The 26,967-nt window shown below is 31.9% G+C and overlaps 2 protein-coding genes across 4 annotated transcripts in view; one reads left to right on the forward strand and one right to left on the reverse strand.

The window, feature by feature from the left end:
- LOC145287977 (uncharacterized protein CXorf58-like) overlaps positions 1-21,630 on the reverse strand; it is a 53,435-nt gene extending 31,805 nt beyond the window's left edge. The window contains exons 1-4 of one of the 2 annotated variants that reach the window (XM_080135953.1): positions 21,503-21,630; positions 8,963-9,208; positions 2,114-2,213; positions 524-618 (exon numbers count right to left, since the gene is read on the reverse strand). In XM_080135953.1, coding sequence (XP_079992079.1) covers positions 524-618; positions 2,114-2,213; positions 8,963-9,141 — 374 coding nt within the window. In that variant the 5' untranslated portion in view covers positions 9,142-9,208; positions 21,503-21,630. Of the gene's footprint in view, positions 1-523; positions 619-2,113; positions 2,214-8,962; positions 9,209-18,911; positions 19,042-21,502 lie in introns of those variants that run through there. The other variant, XM_080135952.1, reaches the window with a different exon arrangement.
- LOC145287976 (intraflagellar transport protein 80 homolog) overlaps positions 19,530-26,967 on the forward strand; it is a 510,341-nt gene continuing 502,903 nt past the window's right edge. For both annotated transcript variants that reach the window (XR_013869238.1, XM_080135951.1), the window contains exon 1: positions 19,530-19,634. Coding sequence is in view for 1 of the 2 variants with exons in the window: in XM_080135951.1 (XP_079992077.1) it covers positions 19,600-19,634 (35 nt within the window). In the remaining variant the exon portion in view is untranslated. The remainder of the gene's footprint in view (positions 19,635-26,967) is intronic.

The following is a 26,967-nucleotide window of genomic DNA, read 5'->3' on the forward strand; positions in this document are numbered from 1 at the left end:
GAACAGTTAGAATCCGAAAGAGATCCATTGATTGGAGTTTTTGAAAAATCAGATTAATGTCTGGCATTTGGTAGGATACTTCAGAAAGTCAAATCTCTTATTAGAAAATGTTTGAACAATGGACTAACTTGAAGGAAGAAAACTAAAGTGTTTTTTATTAATAACAGCAACTAATATGTATTCTTTGGATCATTACTTTCCACATCTTAGTTGTTACATTCACAACGTTTCAGCCGATGTAACCACAACTTTCTTCAAGTGCATCTTTTCAAATTTGTGAACCTTCTAGTTGAATTCAAGAACCTACACAGAATTTAAACGTGAACCCTTTATTTAATCCATGAAGGTAAATTGGTCACTTCATCAGCCAGTAACGTTAATTTATGTTATTCTTAGTTATTATTGCTTGAAGTAAGGATTGAACCTTCAACGTTCAAAAGATAGTCATTTAGAACTGATTGTTAACCAATATCCTCATAGGAACCTGAACAAGCAAACAAAAAGAAAACAAAAAGAAACATACCGAAGTCTGACTCTAGCGGGAAAAGCTGGATCTTGAAGTAAATCTGCTTCTCGTGGAGATATTTTTCGCAAAAAGATTTCAGTCATGCAATTCTCCTAAAATGTTAATTATTGGCATTCAGCAAAACATAAGAATATTTTGATCAGCAAAACGAATGCATTTGGAAGAATGGATTTAATGGACATATAAAGCAGCAGATTGAGATGAATTTTTTGATTCAAACTTATTTATATCATTTGAACTGTTATTCTTATTTTGATTGTTACTTTCACAATGTTTCCGCCAATGTAACCCCGTACCTACTTCAAGTACTCAGAAATCTATAAAAAATTTTGAACTGAATTCTTTAATCCAAGTAGATTGTTCTCATTCTGTCAGCCATGACCGGTAAAAGTCTTAAATAGGCTTTAATTATATTCTAAGGTAGTTTGGCCTGTATTGAGTATTAAACCTTCAACTTTAAGATTGGCACTTAGAATTGATCGATACGCAGCATCTTTATCTGTTGTTCTACAGGTGCCAAGTTTGACATAGATTCATGTGTTCGAAAAGATGTACGTGAAGGAGGTTAGATCTTACCTTGGCCAAATCATTATGAAAATAACAACCAAGATGAGAACAGTAATCCAACTTATGAAACTTATTTCATAATTCACCAGAAGAATAGAGTTATTACTAAACAATAATGATAATAGTTATATATATATATATATATATTTAAATGAAAAAGGTCACCAACAATTGGTATGTATTTTTTAACATTATTTTACTATTCCGTGTTTTGATTTTTCATTTAAAAAAAGTATCATATTTAGATCATTGTAATAATGTTTTTAAATTATTGAAATAGTTTTTTACGTTCTGTTAAGCATCCTCTTCAGAAATTATTCAAAGTGTAAAACATTTAAAATATATTTAAAATGTGTTCAGAATGTATAAAAGAATTTTCGCATTCCATTTTGGTTACATGTTTCTGAGCGGTGGAAATGTCTGTAAATGATTTTAAAGGTCTTCACGGGTGTGTTCCACCCCTATCCTTGCTTATTGGGGGCCAGACTATGGGCATTGCTGTCTTTTTCTTTTTCCTCTCTTTTCTCCTTTTACTACTTTTTATTTATTTTTTTATTACTTTGGTGGTTGAGCGGCCCTCACTTCCACGTGAACGTATCTGTGTGTGTGTGTGTGTGTATTTCCCTACGCAATAACTCTGTCAATTTTCAGTTTACAGACTCGAAATTTGATATACAGGGTACTGAGATTTGGGAAAATCTGTGTAATCGGTTTTCGGCCAGAAATTTGTCTGTTCAGGGGTTAAAGTTCAACGATTTGACCTTTGAGAACTCTACCAAACTCCTCCGCCAATTTTGGGTCTAAACACTTGAAATTTTAGATATAGGTTCCTTAGACATGGATCTAACTTAATAACTTGATTTGAGCCCAAATCAATAAATGTTAAGGGGTCATAATTGTGATCAAAATTTAAAAAAATTGATCCTTTTTTTTTTTTCTCAACATAAACCTCCGAACACCTGGGCAACGCTGGGCTCCCAGGCTAGTGTTGTATAAAAATGGACTAAAACTGAAATTTACCGCAGCACAAACAGCGTGTTTCAACATTTTGAAGATCTGCCTGTCTTTACTTGACAACCATGTATGTTTTATTAAGTTAGCCGCACGTTCCTTCTGATTGCTGAAAGAAATAATGCAAAGAAAACAGGTTATTATTTTTATATTTTTATCTTTAACAAGGAAACATTTAGTTTCATAAGCTCTTATTTTCTACTTTCGACCGATGACCATAATACCTAGTGTTAGATGAAACAGGTTTCATCTAGAAAAGATAATTTAAAAAAAAAAAAACAAACTTTGTAGCAAAAGTTATCTCTCTTGTCTCAGAGATTTTGAAGAGTGGTGCATCCCTTGCATTCATTACGGACCAGCTAATTTGGAATTGAATATGTCACAAAACAGCTTCAATTAATATGTCCCCATAAATAAGTCATTCTTCTTCAATTGTAAATGTGTGATAGATATTATTCGTTGATCTATACAGATGCGTTTTTATTGAAATCATTCTTTTTACAGTCGCCCCATATCTCATAAGCACATCACATATCACCTAAACTGACAATGAGGTCATTTCACCCAGAAACATTTTCTCTCTCGTTATTTCTCTTGAAAATCAATTTTGATAAAATGATGATAAAAGTAGCTGCAGTGTTGGAAATTCCACAAAAAAATGGAAAAGTTTGTGAAAAGGGAGAGACGCAATTTAATTTTTTGTGGTACAGCAGAACCCCAGGATACCGCATTAAAAATTAGCAACAAGATACAGTACAGTATATAATACACATGTCTTTTATTTTTTTTTACATGGGGTTCACCACTTATCAAGGCCCGAAGGCCACTCATGGATAAGGGTTATTGCGTGTACAGTAATCAATGAGATAGTATTGTAGTAATCATTAGTATTGGGGGTTTTGATAGAGTGTCTTACTTAAGGGGGTGGTTTGTCAGGAGTTTGTTTATGTTGGACTTGAAGACGTCCAAGTTGTAGTCAGGTGGGAAACAGGCAAGCGGCAGAGAGTTTCACTGGCGTGCAGTTCTAAGAAAGAAGCTTTGCTCATGGAATCTACGTTTGGATTTGGGCACAGATAAAGAGTGGGGAAAATTATTGACAGTAGTTTCAACCAGACGGGTGTTTCTCGTGAAAGATCGGCGAGGGGGGACGAGGGATTGGAGCTCAGACGAGCACCTGCCATGGAAATAACGATAAAACAAAGACAGGCTCGCAACGTCTCTTCTGTGGGAGAGAGGTTGCAGGAAAGAGAAAAGGGCATCCCCCAATAAACCACGAAGTCTATAATCAAATAACATTATAAATAACACCGTAAGGCGTATTTCACATCGTAACCTGAAAAAAAACATATCCTAGGGCCACCGTATCCTGGGGTTCTACTGTACTTGCATTGCAAAGAGTGCATACACTTGAAGTACAATGGAGTTACTGGTAGTTTGACAGATGGTAACCAGTTTGTGTACAAGAAGTGGAAAACAATATAGATGGGTGAGAATTCAGATAAAGAGAAAGTATGTTGGGATTGAAATTTTTTTTTTTATATCGGTGATGCCATTAGAGCACAGGGGGGAGCTGGTGCTAGTGTGATTCCAATAATAATAATGGGTGACCCCCAAAAATGGGCCCCGTGCACACTTTACTAATTAGAGTTGGGGCCCGTTTTGTTTGGTCACCCTGTATAAGTTAAGTGAACTTCTGCCATTACTAACATGCAAAGCATTGCTGACCAAGAAAAGAGTCTATCAATCATGTTTACACAGTGTGATGATGTATGGACATGAAACCTGGTCAATAGAGAGTAGAGGATACGTGTTGCATGGATAGAAATGATATGAGACTGATACGATAAATGTGTAATGTGAGTCTTAAAGACAGGCTTAGATCTGATTATCTCAGATGAACCTGGACAGTGTAGGAAGATAGTAGACTTGGATAGTATAGTCACATTGAAAGAATGAATAAGAGTTTTTGTGTTAGAAGATGTAGAACAATTGAAATAGCAGGATCAGTTCACGTGAGGCCAATGTACAGATGAGAGGAAGTGATGAGGATGGAGTTGACAGAAAGAGGGATAAATAAAGGCCTGGACAGAGATTAGTCTGAAAGTCAATTTTTAAAAGCCATCCCAACACATACAAGCATGTAAAATGGATGTTAAACTGCTGCTGCTGATGATGATGATGATGCAACAAAATTTCTCAGCTTTTTATGAGTTTTAACTGTTTACCATTTCATAAATTTATCATTATTGATATGCGCTTAATTTTGGAAAATGGCGTTTATTGCTAAGAGCAAATTGTATATAAGAGGGCCATAGGTATCTTTGTTTCACTCAGAAAAAAACTTACTTCTTAGCTGCTTTCCAGCTATTATTTTAAAGCTTTCCCCCATTACGTGCACATCTATACACATACCAAGAAAAACAAGGCAAAACAATGCACACACACACACACACACACACACACACATATTCGTACTAACAAATATATTGGCATACACATCTCTAAACCTTGTGACTAGTTACTCAACTTTCTTTACGAAACACAAATTTACAAAGTAGCTGAGCAGCGGCTTGGTTCCCACCAGTTTTGGCAAATAACAAACAGGATCCTGAACAGAAGCGTGTGTTCTATCCCAACCATCATCAATGGACCTGAGGTCATCTCGTCAGCATCAGACAAGATCAAACTATTTGCCAAGAACTTTGCAGCTAATTCTACCCTACACGACGAAGGCCATCAACTCCCCATATTTCCTCCTATAACACACAACACGCTATGCAACATACAAATATCTGTGCGTGAGGTCACTAAGCTGATCAAGAACCTTAATTCCAGCAAAGCAACTGACCCTGACGGCATTCCAATTATAGTGCTGAAAAAGCTTCAACCAAAACTTGCCCCCATACTTACAAAACTGTTTAAGCATTGCCTTAAGGAGAAGTGCTTCCCAACACCCTGGAAAACCTCATCAGTATGCCCTGTATTTAAAAATTCAGGTGATAAGTCATCTCCCTCTCAGTACAGACCAATAAGTCTCCTGTGTGTCATGAGTAAGTTGCTGGAATCCATATTAAATAGGGAAGTAATCAACCACCTTAGCAGAAATAACCTTCTTAGTGACATGCAATATGGTTTCCGTTCTGCCAGATCTACAGCAGATGTGCTAACGGTTATATCTCATAGGATTAGTGAATCTCTTGACAAAGACTTCTTCTCTAGGGCAATTGCTCTTGACATATCAAAAGCCTTCGATAAAGTATGGCATAAGGGTCTACTTCACAAGATTTCCAGCTACGGTATAACTGGAAATGTTTTCTCAATCATTAAATCATTTCTCTCTGATAGGCTCATAAGAGTAGTGGTTGATGGACAGAAATCAGAGGCCCTCAGTATTAATGCTGGAATCTCTCAGGGGTCCATCCTGGGCCTAACTCTCTTCCTGATCTACATCAATGATCTCCCAAAACACATACTAAAATCATTCGTTGACATCATCTATGCTGATGACACGACCATCTATGGCAACACGTCAAAGGCCGTAAAAAACAAAGTTCTCTTTGATTCTGTCTCCTCTGATCTCGAGCGCGTGGTACAGTGGGGGAGGAGGTGGCTGGTTACTTTTAATGCATCTAAAACCAAGCCCCTATCTTTACATCATCAATGCTCTGATCCCCATCTGGCATCAATTGAAATCGATGGCTCCCGTCTAGGGGAAGCCCATGTTTTGATAAGCTTCTGGGATTGACCTTTACTCCTGACCTGAAATGGAACACGTACATCATCTATTGCCAAGGTCGCTGGAAAAATGGTAGGATCCTTCTACCGCTCCAGAAGATATCTTACTGCTGATGCAATTCTCTATCTATATAAAAGCCAAGTATGTCTAAGGATGGAGTACTGCTGCCTCATCCGGGCAGGAGCTGCTAAAAACAGCCTATCCTGCCTTGACAGAGTACAAAATAGGTTTCGTGGCTTAGTGGAGGATGCCCTTTTCTCTTCCCTCCAATCTCTCTCCCGCAGGAGAGACGTTGCGAGCCTGTCTTTGTTTTATCGTTACTTCCATGGCAAATGCTCGTCTGAGCTCCAATCTCTGATCCCCCCTCACCAATCTTTCTCGAAAAACACCCGTCTAGCTGAAACCACTGTCAATAATTTTCCCCACTCTTTATCTGTGCTAAAACCAAAACGTAGATTCCATGAACAATGCTTCTTTCTTTGCACACCTGTGGAACTCTGTTCCGTTTGCCTGTTTCCCACCTGACTACAACCTGGATGTCTTTAAGTCCAACACATAAACAAATTCCTGATGAACCACCCTCTTTAGTAAGACACTTTATCAAATCTCCAGTGCTGATGTACTGTACACGTAATAACCCTTATCCCCGAGTGACTTCCGGGCCTTGATAAGTGGTGACTACCTTGTAAAAAAAAAAGAAGATTTAGACGATTATCCCATACTCTTTCCACGTTTAGCAATCTTGTTTTCATTTATGTTCATGTGCTTTCCACTTTGTTCCTTCTTTTTTCTTCTACTCTTCATGTTTTTTTCTTTTTTCTTCCTTTCTTTCTACAGATTTTATGGTTTCACATGTTGCTTTAAAAGGTCACACCTTATATTTCACCCAATAAACATTCTTTTTTTTTATGAAAACATCATATTATTGTTTTAACATTTAAATTTACCTTATACTTAATAAATTGAGTATATTAAAAGTGAAGAAATAATAAAATAAACCAAAACTGACAATACTTTTAATAAAAAGTAAAGTCTTACGCCTGTAAACCAGACAAAGAATCTATCAGACATGTTTATATAGTGTGACGATGCATGGAAGTGTAATGGACCAGGATATAAATACCCTCGCCACAAGAAAAATAATGAAACGAATGGAATTGAAGGAAACAAAGACTCAATTGATGGATAAGATGAACGTGTCGTTTATTTACTGTTGTAAGAATGAACATTTTAGTTATAACATGTGTTCATGTCCGCGCGTGTGTAACCAATGTTCATTGCGGGACTGGTGTTGTAGAAAGAAAAGGAAATGTGTGTTCATCTCAAGTTCGGGTCACTATCGTTTGTTCGCGCATGGGAAGAGAAGTGTGTGATATAGTGGAAGTTGGAATGATAGTCCAGCGTGTAGACAAAGAAGAGGACATGAGAGTTGACGTCAGTTAGCAGTCAGCTACACGAAGGTGCTCTCAGGGACCAGTAGTAGATAGAGAGAGAAAGAGTGAGAATGTGTACATACGGTCTGTTAGCTTTTTGTCCCACATAGTAGTAAAGTGGTGTGAGGCACGTGGTCGGTCAGTCCATAGACCGACCAGCTGGAAAGCTTGGCCTAAAAGGAGGAGCCGGTTATTGCTCTTTGTTTTATACTTGTTTCCGGTGGTCTTTTGTGCATGTGTGGATTTCCTTTGAAAGAGGAAATGACGTTGTCCATGCGTGCGTGCGTGTGCGCGTGTATGAGTACATATGTGTACGTTAGCGTGTGTGTATATACATGTGAATGTGAGTGTATGTACGCGAACGTGAATATATGTATGTGTGTGGACGTGGGCGCGTATGTTTGTGTGTGCGTATGTATATGACAAGTAATATAGCTTGAAATGTGAATGCGTGTTTTTGTGTGAGACTTGAAAAAGTTCGCACAGAAGTGAAATCTGACTAGTGTGGGTTGATGTCATGTTTTGCATAGACATAATATGAGAATGATGTAATGGATGTGTGACGTGAATCTTAAAAACAACTTTATATCAGATGACCTCAGAGGAAGATTAAATTTGTCAGTATAAAGAGATGTGTGCAGAACAAGAAACTTTGTTTGTTTGCTCATATAAAAAGAATGGATGAGAATACTTGGACCATAATAGATGTTTGAAAACTAAATATAAGCGCAAACCCTAACTTGGATACTTACTACTAAGTCTCTTTTCCCAACATCAGGCGTCTGCATTCAAACCTTCCAAACTCTGAAATACATTTATAGGAGACTAAATCTGATCTGCTGTTTCTGTGTAAAATTGGTGTTGGCTTGTTTCAATTGACAGTCATTTACTCTAATAAACAATTATGCTCAAGTGTCTTTTGGTCTTGATATGTGGTAACTCATTAATAAAAAAGATATAGAACAGGTGACATAGTAAGGTCAGTCGGCAGAGAACAGCCAAAGAAAAGATTACGGTAAGTGATGAAGATAAATTTGAGAGAAAGAGGAATAAAGATCTTGCCAAAGATAGTTTAGTTTGAAAGTCTTGGGTACTTAAATAGGTACCAGCATGTAAACACGCATTAAACCAATGATGATGATGATGATGATCTATATATTAATACGATAGCGTGTGTTACTTTGTGTGTCGCATTTACATCTTTTTTCTTTCGAGTGGCTGTCGTTTAATAATTGTTGTGTCCTTCCATTTTTAGTAATAAATAATTTTGACAAGAATTCTTCATAAATTTTGGTTTTGTTTTCGATTATAGAGGATGACACTCAACTCATCTATTTTTCCATTTTTGGAAATCACTACTTTGTATTATTTTTTAACGGTCAAAAAATAAATAACTCACCTCTTTTTTTTATTGTTCTATCCTTTTTTTATTGTTCTACACGCTACTGTATTAATATATAGACTTGCTTAGATAAATATTTTTACAGTTTTAACAAAGGGCTAGAATAATATGATGGTGTCTTCATTCATGCTGAACGCCCACAGGATGCCTAGCAGCAATTATTACATATGAAAGATGCCACTGTGGAATTTCCACAGGTCCCACTAATTATTATTATTATAATATTTTATTTTATTTTATTTATTTTAAATTAAAACTGAAAGAAGAAATTCTTTAAAAATTCTTACGTTTCAAAATTATAGGATGAATTATTTTCCCAAGGTATAAATTTTTCACATCCTAAGTGAGACCTGTCTTGGCATAAAGGTGAATCAACATTAGCAGAAAGTCTAATTTCATCTGTGGATGGTATATGAACATGGCAGAGTAAAGATGCTTCTGTAGATTCTCTATCCATCTTGGACATTTCTCTTTTCAACCAGCTCTAATTCAATATTTTCCATCAAGTTGGGTTCACTTCATTTCAGCATTTACTATAAAATAAATAAATAATACAATATAAATTCATAAATTCATTACTTTAATGAAAGAAAAGAAAAAAAGGACTTGCTAAAATACATAAACATATGCCCAACGAAGTATCATGGACCTCATCACCACAAGATATAAGATGTTGAAAGAAGCATTAGCAATGCTAATGTCTGTTGCGGACCAGGATATAAATACCCTAAACTTGCTACAAGAAAAAATAATGAAATGAATTGAATGAAGGAAACAAAGAACTCAAATGCTGGAATAAAATAAACATGTCGTTTATTTTCTGTTGAGAAATGAAAGTCTTGGGTGTACACGTGTTCATTCAGCCGTTGACGACTATGTGCATGGAAGGAAAGGGGAATGCAATAGAGAAACGCGAAGTGGCAAGCCGGCCTGTAGAAAGAGAGGGTTAAGTTCAGTAGAGCGTCGCGCACATGTCTGTTTTGATGGACCAAAGCCGAAGGGGAGATAGAGTGAGAAAGTCAATCCAGTTCATGGAGAGAGAAAGCGTATAAAGTGTGCGTGCGTTTATCCCACATTACAGTAGCAGGGAAAGTGACGTTAGGGCGCGCGGTCGGTTCGTCGACTCAACCGGTCGAACGCTGGTCTGGATGAAAAAGGGAAGTTGATAGGTTTTGTTGACTTTTATACTGGGGTTAGTGTTCTGACTGCGCATGTCAGGCTTTCACTTTAAAGGAAGTGACGTCAAAGCTCGGGTGTGTGTGTGTGTGTGCGTTAGCGTGTGTGTGTGTATGCGCATGAATGTGAATGTGTGTATGAGGATGTGTATATGCGTGTGTGTATGTGTGCATATGTGCGTGCATACGTGTGGGTGTGTATATGTGAAGAAAAGCATGTTCGAACATGTCAAAGTATCGGCAGAAACTGCGTATGGCATTAATGGTAACTTAACATGCATTTTTATTTTATATGTATGTGAAATATATATGTGAAAAGCGATAACATATGTACGATCATAAGTGTGCGTGAAAGGTGATAATGCATGTACAATCAGAAATGTATGTGATAGGTGATAACTAGGGCTATGACCAGAGAATATTCTTTTCATTATTTTGACTCTCGAGTATATATCAGTTAATATCTTATATGTTTTTAGAGTAATGTGGTTCTCGATTGATTAACTGTGTCTTACTGTGTCGGATATATACTCGAGAGTCAAAGCAATGAAAAGAATATGCTGTTGTCCTAGTGATAACTTACGTCGCCCAAAAACAATGCACATACAAACATAAATATATGTTATAATGTACACATAAACATATTTGTGACTGGTGAAAACATACATACTAACATAAATGTATGTTATAATGTACACATAAACATATTTACGACAGGTGAAAACATACATACTAACATAAATGTATGTTATAATGTACACATAAACATATTTGCGACGGGTGAAAACATACATACTAACATAAATGTATGTTATAATGTACACATAAACATATTTACGACAGGTGAAAACATACATACTAACATAAATGTATGTTATAATGTACACATAGACATATTTGCGACTGGTGAAAACTTATGTACTAACATAAATGTATGTTATAATGTACACATAAACATATTTGCGACGGGTGAAAACATACATACTAACATAAATGTATGTTATAATGTACACATAAACATATTTACGACAGGTGAAAACATACATACTAACATAAATGTATGTTATAATGTACACATAGACATATTTGCGACTGGTGAAAACTTATGTACTAACATAAATGTATGTTATAATGTACACATAAACATATTTGCGACTGGTGAAAACATACATACTAACATAAATGTATGTTATAATGTACACATAAACATATTTGCGACGGGTGAAAACATATGTACTAACATAAATGTATGTTATAATGTACACATAAATATATTTGCGACTGGTGAAAACATACATACTAACATAAATGTATGTTATAATGTACACATAAACATATTTGCGACGGGTGAAAACATACATACTAACATAAATGTATGTTATAATGTACACATAAACATATTTGCGACGGGTGAAAACATACATACTAACATAAATGTATGTTATAATGTACACATAAACATATTTGCGACGGGTGAAAACATACATACTAACATAAATGTATGTTATAATGTACACATGAACATATTTGCGACGGGTGAAAACATACATACTAACATAAATGTATGTTATAATGTACACATAAACATATTTGCGACGGGTGAAAACATATGTACTAACATAAATGTATGTTATAATGTACACATAAACATATTTGCGACGGGTGAAAACATACATACTAGCATAAATGTATGTTATAATGTACACATAAACATATTTGCGACGGGTGAAAACATATGTACTAACATAAATGTATGTTATAATGTACACATAAAAATTTTTGCGACGGGTGAAAACATACATACTAACATAAATGTATGTTATAATGTACACATAAACATATTTGCGACGGGTGAAAACATACGCACTAACATAAATGTATGTTATAATGTACACATGAACATATTTGCGACGGGTGAAAACATACATACTAACATAAATGTATGTTATAATGTACACATAGACATATTTGCGACTGGTGAAAACTTATGTACTAACATAAATGTATGTTATAATGTACACATAAACATATTTGCGACGGGTGAAAACATACATACTAACATAAATGTATGTTATAATATACACATAAACATATTTGCGACGGGTGAAAACATACATACTAACATAAATGTATGTTATAATGTACACATAAACATATTTGCGACGGGTGAAAACATACATACTAACATAAATGTATGTTATAATATACACATAAACATATTTGCGACGGGTGAAAACATACATACTAACATAAATGTATGTTATAATATACACATAAACATATTTGCGACGGGTGAAAACATACATACTAACATAAATGTATGTTATAATATACACATAAACATATTTGCGACTGGTGAAAACATACATACTAACATAAATGTATGTTATAATGTACACATCAACATATTTGCGACGGGTGAAAACATACATACTAACATAAATGTATGTTATAATATACACATAAACATATTTGCGACGGGTGAAAACATACATACTAACATAAATGTATGTTATAATGTACACATGAACATATTTGCGACGGGTGAAAACATACATACTAACATAAATGTATGTTATAATGTACACATAAACATATTTGCGACGGGTGAAAACATACATACTAACATAAATGTATGTTATATTGTACACATAAACATATTTGCGACGGGTGAAAACATACATACTAACATAAATGTATGTTATAATGTACACATGAACATATTTGCGACGGGTGAAAACATACATACTAACATAAATGTATGTTATAATGTACACATGAACATATTTGCGACGGGTGAAAACATACATACTAACATAAATGTATGTTATAATGTACACATTAACATATTTGCGACGGGTGAAAACATACATACTAACATAAATGTATGTTATAATGTACACATGAACATATTTGCGACGGGTGAAAACATACATACTAACATAAATGTATGTTATAATGTACACATGAACATATTTGCGACGGGTGAAAACATACATACTAACATAAATGTATGTTATAATGTACACATGAACATATTTGCGACGGGTGAAAACATACATACTAACATAAATGTATGTTATAATGTACACATAAACATATTTGCGACGGGTGAAAACATACATACTAACATAAATGTATGTTATAATGTACACATAAACATATTTGCGACGGGTGAAAACATACATACTAACATAAATGTATGTTATAATGTACACATGAACATATTTGCGACGGGTGAAAACATACATACTAACATAAATGTATGTTATAATGTACACATAAACATATTTGCGACGGGTGAAAACATATGTACTAACATAAATGTATGTTATAATGTACACATAAACATATTTGCGACGGGTGAAAACATACATACTAGCATAAATGTATGTTATAATGTACACATAAACATATTTGCGACGGGTGAAAACATATGTACTAACATAAATGTATGTTATAATGTACACATAAAAATTTTTGCGACGGGTGAAAACATACATACTAACATAAATGTATGTTATAATGTACACATAAACATATTTGCGACGGGTGAAAACATACGCACTAACATAAATGTATGTTATAATGTACACATGAACATATTTGCGACGGGTGAAAACATACATACTAACATAAATGTATGTTATAATGTACACATAAACATATTTGCGACGGGTGAAAACATACATACTAACATAAATGTATGTTATAATGTACACATAAACATATTTACGACAGGTGAAAACATACATACTAACATAAATGTATGTTATAATGTACACATAGACATATTTGCGACTGGTGAAAACTTATGTACTAACATAAATGTATGTTATAATGTACACATAAACATATTTGCGACGGGTGAAAACATACGCACTAACATAAATGTATGTTATAATGTACACATAAACATATTTGCGACGGGTGAAAACATACATACTAACATAAATGTATGTTATAATGTACACATAAACATATTTGCGACGGGTGAAAACATACGCACTAACTTAAATGTATGTTATAATGTACACATGAACATATTTGCGACGGGTGAAAACATACATACTAACATAAATGTATGTTATAATGTACACATAAACATATTTGCGACGGGTGAAAACATACATACTAACATAAATGTATGTTATAATGTACACATAAACATATTTGCGACGGGTGAAAACATACATACTAACATAAATGTATGTTATAATGTACACATAAACATATTTGCGACAGGTGAAAACATACATACTAACATAAATGTATGTTATAATGTACACATAAACATATTTGCGACGGGTGAAAACATACATACTAACATAAATGTATGTTATAATGTACACATAAACATATTTGCGACGGGTGAAAACATACATACTAACATAAATGTATGTTATAATGTACACATAAACATATTTGCGACGGGTGAAAACATACATACTAACATAAATGTATGTTATAATGTACACATAAACATATTTGCGACGGGTGAAAACATACGCACTAACATAAATGTATGTTATAATGTACACATGAACATATTTGCGACGGGTGAAAACATACATACTAACATAAATGTATGTTATAATGTACACATAAACATATTTGCGACGGGTGAAAACATACATACTAACATAAATGTATGTTATAATGTACACATAAACATATTTGCGACGGGTGAAAACATACATACTACCATAAATGTATGTTATAATGTACACATGAACATATTTGCGACGGGTGAAAACATATGCACTAACATAAATGTATGTTATAATGTACACATGAACATATTTGCGACGGGTGAAAACATATGCACTAACATAAATGTATGTTATAATGTACACATAAACATATTTGCGACGGGTGAAAACATACATACTAACATAAATGTATGTTATAATGTACACATAAACATATTTGCGACGGGTGAAAACATATGCACTAACATAAATGTATGTTATAATGTACACATGAACATATTTGCGACGGGTGAAAACATATGCACTAACATAAATGTATGTTATAATGTACACATGAACATATTTGCGACGGGTGAAAACATACATACTAACATAAATGTATGTTATAATGTACACATAAACATATTTGCGACGGGTGAAAACATATGCACTAACATAAATGTATGTTATAATGTACACATGAACATATTTGCGACGGGTGAAAACATACATACTAACATAAATGTATGTTATAATGTACACATAAACATATTTGCGACGGGTGAAAACATACATACTAACATAAATGTATGTTATAATGTACACATAAACATATTTGCGACGGGTGAAAACATACATACTAACATAAATGTATGTTATAATGTACACATAAACATATTTGCGACGGGTGAAAACATACATACTAACATAAATGTATGTTATAATGTACACATAAACATATTTGCGACGGGTGAAAACATACATACTAACATAAATGTATGTTATAATGTACACATAAACATATTTGCGACGGGTGAAAACATACATACTAACATAAATGTATGTTATAATGTACACATAAACATATTTGCGACAAGTGAAAACATACATACTAACATAAATGTATGTTATAATGTACACATGAACATATTTGCGACGGGTGAAAACATACGCACTAACATAAATGTATGTTATAATGTACACATGAACATATTTGCGACGGGTGAAAACATACATACTAACATAAATGTATGTTATAATGTACACATAAACATATTTGCGACGGGTGAAAACATACGCACTAACATAAATGTATGTTATAATGTACACATGAACATATTTGCGACGGGTGAAAACATACATACTAACATAAATGTATGTTATAATGTACACATAAACATATTTGCGACGGGTGAAAACATACATACTAACATAAATGTATGTTATAATGTACACATAAACATATTTGCGACGGGTGAAAACATACATACTAACATAAATGTATGTTATAATGTACACATAAACATATTTGCGACGGGTGAAAACATACGCACTAACATAAATGTATGTTATAATGTACACATGAACATATTTGCGACGGGTGAAAACATACATACTAACATAAATGTATGTTATAATGTACACATAAACATATTTGCGACGGGTGAAAACATACATACTAACATAAATGTATGTTATAATGTACACATAAACATATTTGCGACGGGTGAAAACATACATACTAACATAAATGTATGTTATAATGTACACATAAACATATTTGCGACGGGTGAAAACATACATACTAACATAAATGTATGTTATAATGTACACATAAACATATTTGCGACGGTTGAAAACATACATACTAACATAAATGTATGTTATAATGTACACATAAACATATTTGCGACGGGTGAAAACATACATACTAACATAAATGTATGTTATAATGTACACATAAACATATTTGCGACGGGTGAAAACATACGCACTAACATAAATGTATGTTATAATGTACACATAAACATATTTGCGACGGGTGAAAACATACATACTAACATAAATGTATGTTATAATGTACACATAAACATATTTGCGACGGGTGAAAACATACATACTAACATAAATGTATGTTATAATGTACACATAAACATATTTGCGACGGGTGAAAACATACGCACTAACATAAATGTATGTTATAATGTACACATGAACATATTTGCGACGGGTGAAAACATACATACTAACATAAATGTATGTTATAATGTACACATAAACATATTTGCGACGGGTGAAAACATACATACTAACATAAATGTATGTTATAATGTACACATAAACATATTTGCGACGGGTGAAAACATACATACTAACATAAATGTATGTTATAATGTACACATGAACATATTTGCGACGGGTGAAAACATATGCACTAACATAAATGTATGTTATAATGTACACATAAACATATTTGCGACGGGTGAAAACATACATACTAACATAAATGTATGTTATAATGTACACATAAACATATTTGCGACGGGTGAAAACATACATACTAACATAAATGTATGTTATAATGTACACATGAACATATTTGCGACGGGTGAAAACATACATACTAACATAAATGTATATTATAATGTACACATAAACATATTTGTGACTGGTGAAAACATACATACTAACATAAATGTATGTTATAATGTACACATAAACATATTTGTGACTGGTGAAAACATACATACTAACATAAATGTATGTTATAATGTACACATAAACATATTTGCGACGGGTGAAAACATACATACTAACATAAATGTATGTTATAATGTACACATAAACATATTTGTGACTGGTGAAAACATACATACTAACATAAATGTATGTTATAATGTACACATAAACATATTTGCGACGGGTGAAAACATACATACTAACATAAATGTATGTTATAATGTACACATAAACATATTTGCGACGGGTGAAAACATACATACTAACATAAATGTATGTTATAATGTACACATGAACATATTTGCGACGGGTGAAAACATATGCACTAACATAAATGTATGTTATAATGTACACATGAACATATTTGCGACGGGTGAAAACATATGCACTAACATAAATGTATGTTATAATGTACACATAAACATATTTGCGACGGGTGAAAACATACGCACTAACATAAATGTATGTTATAATGTACATTATAACATACATTTATGTTAGTGCGTATGTTTTCACCCGTCGCTAATTGTCTCTCGTAATCTATTTCTAAACCTAAATTACGAGGTTCGAATTTCGTCTATTCTATTTCATTTTTACATTTAACTAAATCTCTATTTTTATACTTACATGAAAAGGGGACAGCTCTTATCATGTAACAAGTATCTCTCCTCCTCTCTTTTTAAGTTAAAAACATGAAATAAAATTTATGCAAAATAATTTTCGACTTTATTTCAACATAAAAAGTTTGCTAGAAATTATGCCATGACATTAAATTTTGAAACAATGGCATCGTGACAAGCAAATTCAGAGTTTTAGAATGATAATAACTAATAAGTTGTTTGGGAGCAAAACAATGCCAAAACAACTTATTTTTAGGTGACTAAAATAGGAATTAATTTTGATGTAACTGTAAAATATTTTATTAAAAATAACAATAATTTGGTACTTCCTCCCCACAAAACAAAGAGTATAGTTTAAGAAAAATAAGCGAAACAAAATTGAAAATAAAAAATTTGCCGGACAACGTTGTGGCTAGGGGCGGACCTGAACAAGAATCACCGCCCCCTTTTAATTTTTATAGTGTGTTTGGTAAATAGCATAGTTTTCGAGGTTGGGGGGGGGGGTATCCCGAAAGCCGTTATACTGCGCTGGGTTAGAAAAAAATACCAATTACAAAAAAAAAAAAAAAAAAAAAAAAATACCAATTACAAAATATCGGTTAAAATTAGGAGGGGGGGGGTGATTCCCGTTTAGGTCAGCTCGGCTAGGTGTTATTTTATTTATATAAATAACTAATTTTTATAAAATGTTGTCTGTCAAATAATTTACGCTGCTGAAATGCACATCTGTCTATTATTTTTTTTAAATACATCTAAAAACTATAATCTTAACCTTATCTTACTTGATTCAATAAATGATTTGAAGAACCAACTTGATTTGGCATTAAGTGACCCACAAAGCGTTGATATGGCGTAAAAACCGACACACCAAACCAAATACATTATTTCTTCGTGCTGTAATTAATTCACTTCCTCTAGTTCAATTTTGATTAATTGAATGAACACACCATACAAATATATCGATTATTGATTTGCACAGACAAACCATTTATTTTTCACCTTTTTACTTTTATTTTCCTTATTTTTTAGTTTTTTAATTTTTTTTTTTTGAGGCTGCAGTTTCGTTTTCGATCTTTTCCAATACACACAAACCAAGAAGAAATCAAATAAGTTTAAAAACCAAATTAACTAATAAACCTTAAATACATAGTTAAAAGTTATTCGTTGCATTTCAGCAAATAAAAAAAAAAGTAGAAAAAAATATATGCATTTTCAATAAATTATTATTACCTTGTTTTGTAATAAGATGGCGAATATAAAGTCGAAAACAAATATTTTCTTAAATGTTTTCACCATGGCAACAGAAGGTTGCCGTTAAAATATAACGTGGAATACAAAACGGAACGAAACCTAAACCATGATCTCTCCACATCTCAAATATTTTGAAACATTATTTTTAAAAATAATAATAATCATAATTTTTTGATACTCTTAATAATAATCTATGAAATTAAATATGTGTGAAAGGTATGGTGATTAATTTTATTTAACGCAAACTTTTTTTTTTTTTTCAATTTTTATTATACAACATATTTTTTTTACTTATTCTAATTTTAAATCTTAGAAAATATATCTTTGTTCAATCTTCTAGTAAAAAAAAAAGTGCTCAGTCCAAAAATTTTCCTCCTCTAACAGAGGACAAAACAAGTTGAAGCTTAGCTCGTTAGAAAAGTGTGGCTGACGTCATACAATGCGATTTATTTTTCATAAGTTGATAAAAATTAACCATTTATTCCTTTGCAACATCATCTATTTTTAAATAAATACTTTCTCGTAAAAACATGATATTTGCACTGGTTTTCTCTGAAAACGGGTATTCCGACTGTTCCGATCTTAATTTTGTATGAACTTCCTGTAAGCATGCGCTTTAGACTTTTCTTAAACTTCGCCGACTTGTTATTTACCGCCTGTCAACGACATGAGATTAAAACTTTCTCATACGAAAGAACCTAAACATATCCTTTAATATGATCATATATTCTTTTCTTTATTTATTCTTTATTATTATTATTATGTCTGCTTGCGTTTTTTTAAAGCAAACAAACGTGTAAACTTCTTTCACCTGTTGTTTTCAACTGTTGCTATGCTATTTTGTTTTGGTTGTTTTGCGGTAAAACTTTTTGGTGGTTTCATTATGCTGTTCTAATGCAGTTTTTAATATATCTTCAAAAAAGTAATTAATCGAATGAATAGAAAGTACGTTGAACATAACGCAGTTTTATTAATATGTGGGCCTTCTGCGTGCAAATATAAGTGTTATCATTTAGCGGCTCCTAAAAACTAAGTCGCTTAACTCTAATTCAAAACAAAAACATTGTATAAAAGTTTGGAGCTTATGTATTTTGGATACCGCGCCATTTTTAAATAGTTTCTTTCTCTTTTTTTGGTGCTAATGCAGAGAGTGACCTGCGCTATATTTTTAAATCGCATTTCCACGTTTAATTAAAGTTTTTTTTTTTTTTTTTTTTTTATTCAATTGTAGGGTTAAAGTACAGATTGGGTACAAAACACCCTCCCCTCCCCATGTTAAGAATGGCTTTTTAAATAATAACGTTATTATTTAATTTATAATATATAATTTAGCGGCTATAATATATAATTATAAAACGGATCACTGTCTGCATGAGTACCTCATTTTTTTTTTTTTAAATTCTTATGTAGAAGCACAGAATAGTTACAAAAAACCCTCTCCATGTTAAGAATGGCTTTTGAATTAAAAATGTTATTTCAGCGCAGTCAGTACCAAAAATACATAAGTACCAAAAGTTTTATAATAAAACTTATATTTAATATTTTTTCTCAGAAATACATATAATATCACTGTCACTGGTAGAATGACCGTGAAAGGCCATTTGAACAATGTTTACAGCACTTCTGCATTATATGCGGCCGACCGCTATATTTCATTTATTTATTTATTTTTGGTGTGTTTGACTAAATTGTCGCCAGGTCAAGTTTTCAGTCAAAAAAACAAGCAACGATAAATGTTTAATTAAAATCATTTATTTGTTACTTTAATTAAAAAAATGTTTGGGGGGAAAAAAAAAAAAAAATCCAAAGTTGCTTTAATTCGAAAAATGTATCATTTAAAAATTATTTATTTGTTCTGGGGGGGGGGGGATAAAAAATATAATGTTGCTTTTAATTACAAAAAGGCCCAAAATTGTTTTATTAAAATTATATTTTCTTACGCAGACTTTTCAATAAATGTCTTTACAATTATATTTTGATACATTTTTATCCAATAAATATTTTTGTTTTCACATTTTTGTGTTCGGAAAAAAATGTTATTTATTTGACCAAGAAGAAATTCGAGTTATCGTCTCTAATAATGGCGTTCGGCCGCATAATGCAGAAGTGCCATGTTTGCATAGTTAGACATTCTGGGCAAATATTTAAAAAAGAAAAGATATTAGTGTAGATTAACACCTCAACTGACCCCCATTCCAAGACGATTATGTGTAACCACTGAAAATCTTGGTTGAAAAAAAAAAACAAAAAAAATTTTTAGAGTGTATGTGTGGGGGTAGGTGTATCAGAAAGTGGCCATTAAAAATGATGATCAGAACTTTAATAATTCAACTTACTATTTTTCGAAGCTTATAATTACTTGAAAAATGTAATTCAAACCCTAATTTATTTTTTCAATTAAAGGAGCAAAGACCAAATTAAAAAAAAAAAAACCCAGGTTTAATAGCAAATTATGCAATATTTTTTTTTTTTTTAAAGCGGTTTTCTTTAAAAAAAAAACAAAGAAAATCAACATATTTTGACTTGATTATAAATATATGTATATATATAAATGCCAAAAAATCACTTACTTAAAAATATATACTATTAAATGGGTAGTTCCATCCTTAATTGTTAAGAATTTGTCCATATTGATATTTTAAATTCCATGTATTTTTTAAATAAAAGGATTTTTTAAATCGAGGGTCGTAGAAAATCGCATTTTCGCAACGTGTTTTGCGCGAAGCTGTAAAGAGCTGCTCCTGCTAAAATGAAATTTATGAAATACGGGTTCGTCTAAAGGATATAAATAATGTCTCTTTTATTGCATTTGTGAACCAAATTAGTATTTTTCATCATTTAAAAAGGAAACGCACATTCACTTATAAGTTTTTCCCCTAGAACAAAAAATTGGCTTCATCGATTTTTTTTTTTTATTAAAATTCTTTTAATGAAATACACGAGTTTTTGATTGATATATTTTAATACTTCTTTATCGACTAAATTTTTTTTTTTTTTAAATATCTAAAAAAAAGAAAACATTCAATGAAATAGAAATATTTGCCGTCAGTGTCTGGTATTTACTTGACGATGTAAGCATAACATGAGCTTTCATTTAAAAAAAAAAAATCAACGTGGTTTAAAAAAAAAAAGGTTTTACGTTTTGGACTTTACAGGTAAATTTCCAAAAAGTATTCTTTTTTTTTTTGTTTTAAATTAGAATATTTTCTTTATTGATCTTTTATCTTCAATTTGTGATATATAAAACTTTGGCACATAAATTATTAAAATTTTAATAGATATTTCAAAATGGAGGGGTGAATTTGAAAAAAAAAACGTTTTTCTAAAATATTGTATTTGGTTTATTGGAAAGAGCATAAAATTTTACATAGACCCTGAAAATATCGTAAAAATTGAACCAATAGAAAAAATTTGATAGATTTTTAAAGTTTAAAAATTGAAAAATATTTAACTTGCAAAATTCTATTGATTTTATGACGTAAAAAAATGGCTGCATGAAGGCACGCCGGCATTTTGTAAACACTGTTTTTTAAACAACTTTAATAGTTCATTTTGGAAGTATATTCCATACAGAAAATAAACGACCCACTTTAAAAAGAGAAATTACGAGTTGTTTATATTTTATTTGCAGTTTTCTGTTAGGGGTGTCAAAATTTCCTCCAAATTTCTGATACATCTAAGGGGTAGTTTAGCATATAAATTTAAAGTCAATATGCGGTAAAATACCAACTAAAATCTTTCAAAAAAAGTGTTTTTAGGAGTATTCAGGTCTGTTTAAAATGAATATCACATTTAAAATAGTCGCTGACAAGTATTTTTATGATATTAAGACCTTTATTATCCAATGTACTTTCTGTTTTCACTGGTGGCCATATTTGTTTTCGCATACATCAAATTGTTACGTGCGTGAAAACGAATATGACCTCCAGTGAAAACAATAGGAAATACATTGGATAATAAGGATCTTAATATCATAAAAAATACTTGTTGGCGACAATTTTAAATGTGATATTCGTTGTAAACAGACCTGAATACTTCTAAAAATCAACTTTTTAAAGGTATGTCTTTGGTTGGTACTCTACCGCCCATTGACCAAATTTAATGTAAAATCCTCCTCCCCTATTTCCGGGCTATTGTAGGGTTTTAGGGCATACTTTTTAGGCGGTCACGTGTAGTTTTATGAGGAGTTTGTCACTCAGATTTAGGGTTAAAAGATGTTTTTTAGGAGAGGAGTAGAGCTTTGCCAGAGTGTTTTAAAAAGAGACTTTGCTAACTTTTATTTTACTAAGTTTTCAATATGAAAGTCCTCCTTCCCCAAAAGGCATAGAATTTATCTTCCATTGTGTTGCCACATGAAAAAAAGAAACGTTTGGTTGATTACTATAAAAACCTTGAATTACTCCAAATGAATTATTTTACGTTAACTCTAGATCCTCCACTCTAAATTCTAAAATATTTTTCTTTATGCCAAGTTTTTTTTCTTTTACTTATCACCTAAAAGTAGAATCTAATTTTCTTTTCTATTTTTTTCTTTTTTTTGAGAGGGTAAGTAGAGAATTTAGCAGATTGTGTTAATCCACAAATTTACTGTTTTTTTGTTTTTTTTTGTGAGTGGAACTTTTTTTTTTTAATTTATTTTTAATTTGGAAATTCTATTTACTTTAAAATACATGTTACATTTCTCTTTACGCAAACAATATGCAACCATAATGCATCAGTAAGCATGTAAATTATGTGCAGCCCTTTTGAAAAATGGCCTCTCACTGTCAATCAAACTGCAATAGTGCTTTTTAAATGTTTTTTTTTTTATTGAACTATATTAAATATATTTTTTCAAGAAAATAAAATATAATAGTTTTATATAAGTTGTTTTGAAATAGTGCTCAGTGGCATTTTTAGGATTTCCCGACTAACTATTCTAAATGCTTTGTTCATCTTTAAACACGCAATGAATGTCTTATATGTTCGCAGAAAAATTTGAAAATAAGCACACAATTAAAAACGACTCGGCAATTGTCCAGAATAGGTTCTCAAAGTTTATTTTTTATCAGTGGGATAAATTTAAATTTTCTTTCATAGTTTACAGAGAACTGACATTGTTCATGAATGCATATTATAAACAGCCAGGAGATGAAGTGATTCTTGTGTTACTATCTCCATACAATCGTTTGCAGACATAATTAAAATCTTAACTAACTATAATGGTTAGATTGTTTAATTTTTAAGTTACAGCTAATGTTTTTTTAATTATAAACATTTTTAAACCCTATTCTGAACAAGTGTCAACAATTAAAAGAGTTTAGTAATTTATCATATTCGGTTTAACATCTGGTTTACATACTCGCATGTGTTGGTCAGCTTTTAAAAATTAACGTCCAAACTAACCTATCTCTGGCCCTTTTTCTATCAAATCTATTTTCATCGCTTTCATCCATGTTTTCTTTGTCTTTTCCCTGCTAACTGACTCACATCAACTAACCCAAGAACTTCTCTCAATGTGACCAAACCCAAGAACATTCTCTCCATGTGACCAAACCAACAAAGTCTCCTGTTCTGCACATACCGTACTATACTGTTCAAATTTAATCTATCTCTGATCATCAGATTCAAGTCACAATCATACCAATTATATTCTCATATCATTTCTCTCCATGCAACACATATCCCCAACTCTCACTGGTCAGGTTTTAATTTCATACATCACACTGCGAACACGTGCTTAGTCGACAGTGGTAAATTAGTAATGGCAGATGTTCTGTGAGCTTACCCCATCCATTCCTAACTGTTGCTATTGATTACTATTTTATTAAATAATATTTAAAAAAAAAAATGGTATTTCAGGGTGTGATGTAAACATGCAGAATAAGTGGAGAGTCTTACTGCAACATTTAAAACAACTTTATTGAGTCATCTTTGTTAATTTATATAAATAAAAGGAGAGATGAAAGAGTAGTATGTTAGTAAACAAATCCCTCCTTGCACAAAGACAAAATGTTAGAAAGTCCACACGGTGTTAAGTAAATGTCCCGTTACTATGGATAAAAGAAAAGTTTGGTTGTCAGATAATGTACTTCCTAACTTCTGACATCGGAAGCAGTGATAAGGCAAATCAGTTCCTTTTAATGCAGTGATAAGGCAAATCAGTTTAAAGCAGTGATAAGGCAAATCGGTTCCTTCTATATCTCTCCTGTGCATGTACTTTGCTTTTTATTACATTTTTTTCTATCCTTTTTTTTTTTATTTAATAATCATTGAACATTTTTATTTTAATTAAGAATTATTGAAATTAGTTTAATTTTTTTAAATCATTGGAAACTCTTTTGTGCTCTTTAAAAAAAAAAAAAAAATAGAAAAGAATTATTGAAAACACTTGAAAATCTTCATAAACTGTTTTGGAAATATGTATTAGGTACATTTTTTTTGTTTTTTTTTAATGTTTGAAATTTTATTTTAATTTCAGTAGTTTCATTTGTTATTTGGATTTCAATAATTTTATTTTTTATACTTTCATAAACATATTTACTATATAAATTTGAATGAAAAAAACTTATTTTTAAAATTATAAAAAAAATGCATGTTTATAATTTCACTAGCATGGATACCCAGCGTTACCAGGGTCGACATGAAGTTCAGTTTCGCCACAGCTGCTATACTAAGAATATTGACCAGTTTTTCAATATGTCAACTCCATCATTACCCCAACAAAAATTTAAAAAATAAAAGAACGAATGAAAACACGAAAATGTACCCACCCCCTTCCCGGACAAAAAGAAGTACATGAAAAACTCTCCACCAAATATTTCGGCAGAAGGGATACAAAGAGAAGCTATTCTCCAGATATTGAGCACCTTTCATGACTATATTCCAGTTCAAGCAAATTTCTTTTATGCTACCTCAGTCTAGAAAGATTTGTTTATACAGTCTGTTGCAACATAAACAAACTGTGAATAATTCAGTTTCAAAAATACCAAAGTAGAACTTGTTTTAACCGAAATACATGTTTTTGTTATAAAAATGATGAGTTATGACTTATTGTGTTATTAAAAGCAAAAAAATTAGCAGTTACAATGCCAAAAAAATGTGAAGTAAAAAAAACGTAAATGAAAGTCTTTTTTTAATAAAGAATCGTAGTTGAATTGAATTGTTTGTTAATTTTAAAACAAAAAATCCACTGGACCACAACGTTAATTCCAAAATCATAGAAATTATATTATTTAAACTAATTCCAAAAATAATGCTTGAAAGTTTTTAGTTTTAATATCCACCAAAAAAGAAAACAAAAAACAAAGTTGACACCTAGGGGAAATAACTCAAACTTATTTATAAAAAAACCAATGTTGGTAAAAATAAATTAAATTAAATATCTTATCAATATAAATCAAATTTAAATAATAAACTTAAATAGAACACTTAAAACAATTCTCTTACTATAAACAATAACTAACACACTGCTATTTAATAAAATCGATATTATTTCCAATTCCGATACAATTACTGATTCTGATTCGTTATAAATCTCTAATTATCTAAAGATTCTTATTTCCCCTGATTTTCATAAAAATACGTTAAATATGCAGATATTTTTCTTATTGTCGAAAATGTGGAGGATGAGCTATTTTAGCTTCACTGGTAATTTAAAATCATTAAATATTTATTATTTTATCATTATTACCAGCAATGGAAGATTTGCTTTAAACAAAATCCAATAAAAAAAAGATAAAGAATCGGGAAATAGGCATCAATTTTTCCGATTCCGATACCCGCAAATCTTCCAATTCCGATTAATTGTCCCAACACTATCTACTTGTCAAACCCCAGAACCAAATAATCTGGATTGAGGGTGGGGGTGGGGGTGGGCTTTCCAAGAGAGATCGTAGAAAGAAGAGCCATGAAATGAGTCAGCTTTCTGGACGGAAAAGAGGAAAAGTACTTGACACTGATTTTTATCAACTTTGGTAGTGTACTTAGTTCGCCTGAAAGATGACCTCTGATTGGGCAAGTCAGAAAGGAAATTAAATGCTTGAACCAATCGGTT

This window comes from Euprymna scolopes, chromosome 11 (genome assembly GCF_053919585.1).
Source record: "Euprymna scolopes isolate OS-2025 chromosome 11, ASM5391958v1, whole genome shotgun sequence".
NCBI classification, from domain to species: Eukaryota; Metazoa; Mollusca; class Cephalopoda; order Sepiida; family Sepiolidae; genus Euprymna; species Euprymna scolopes.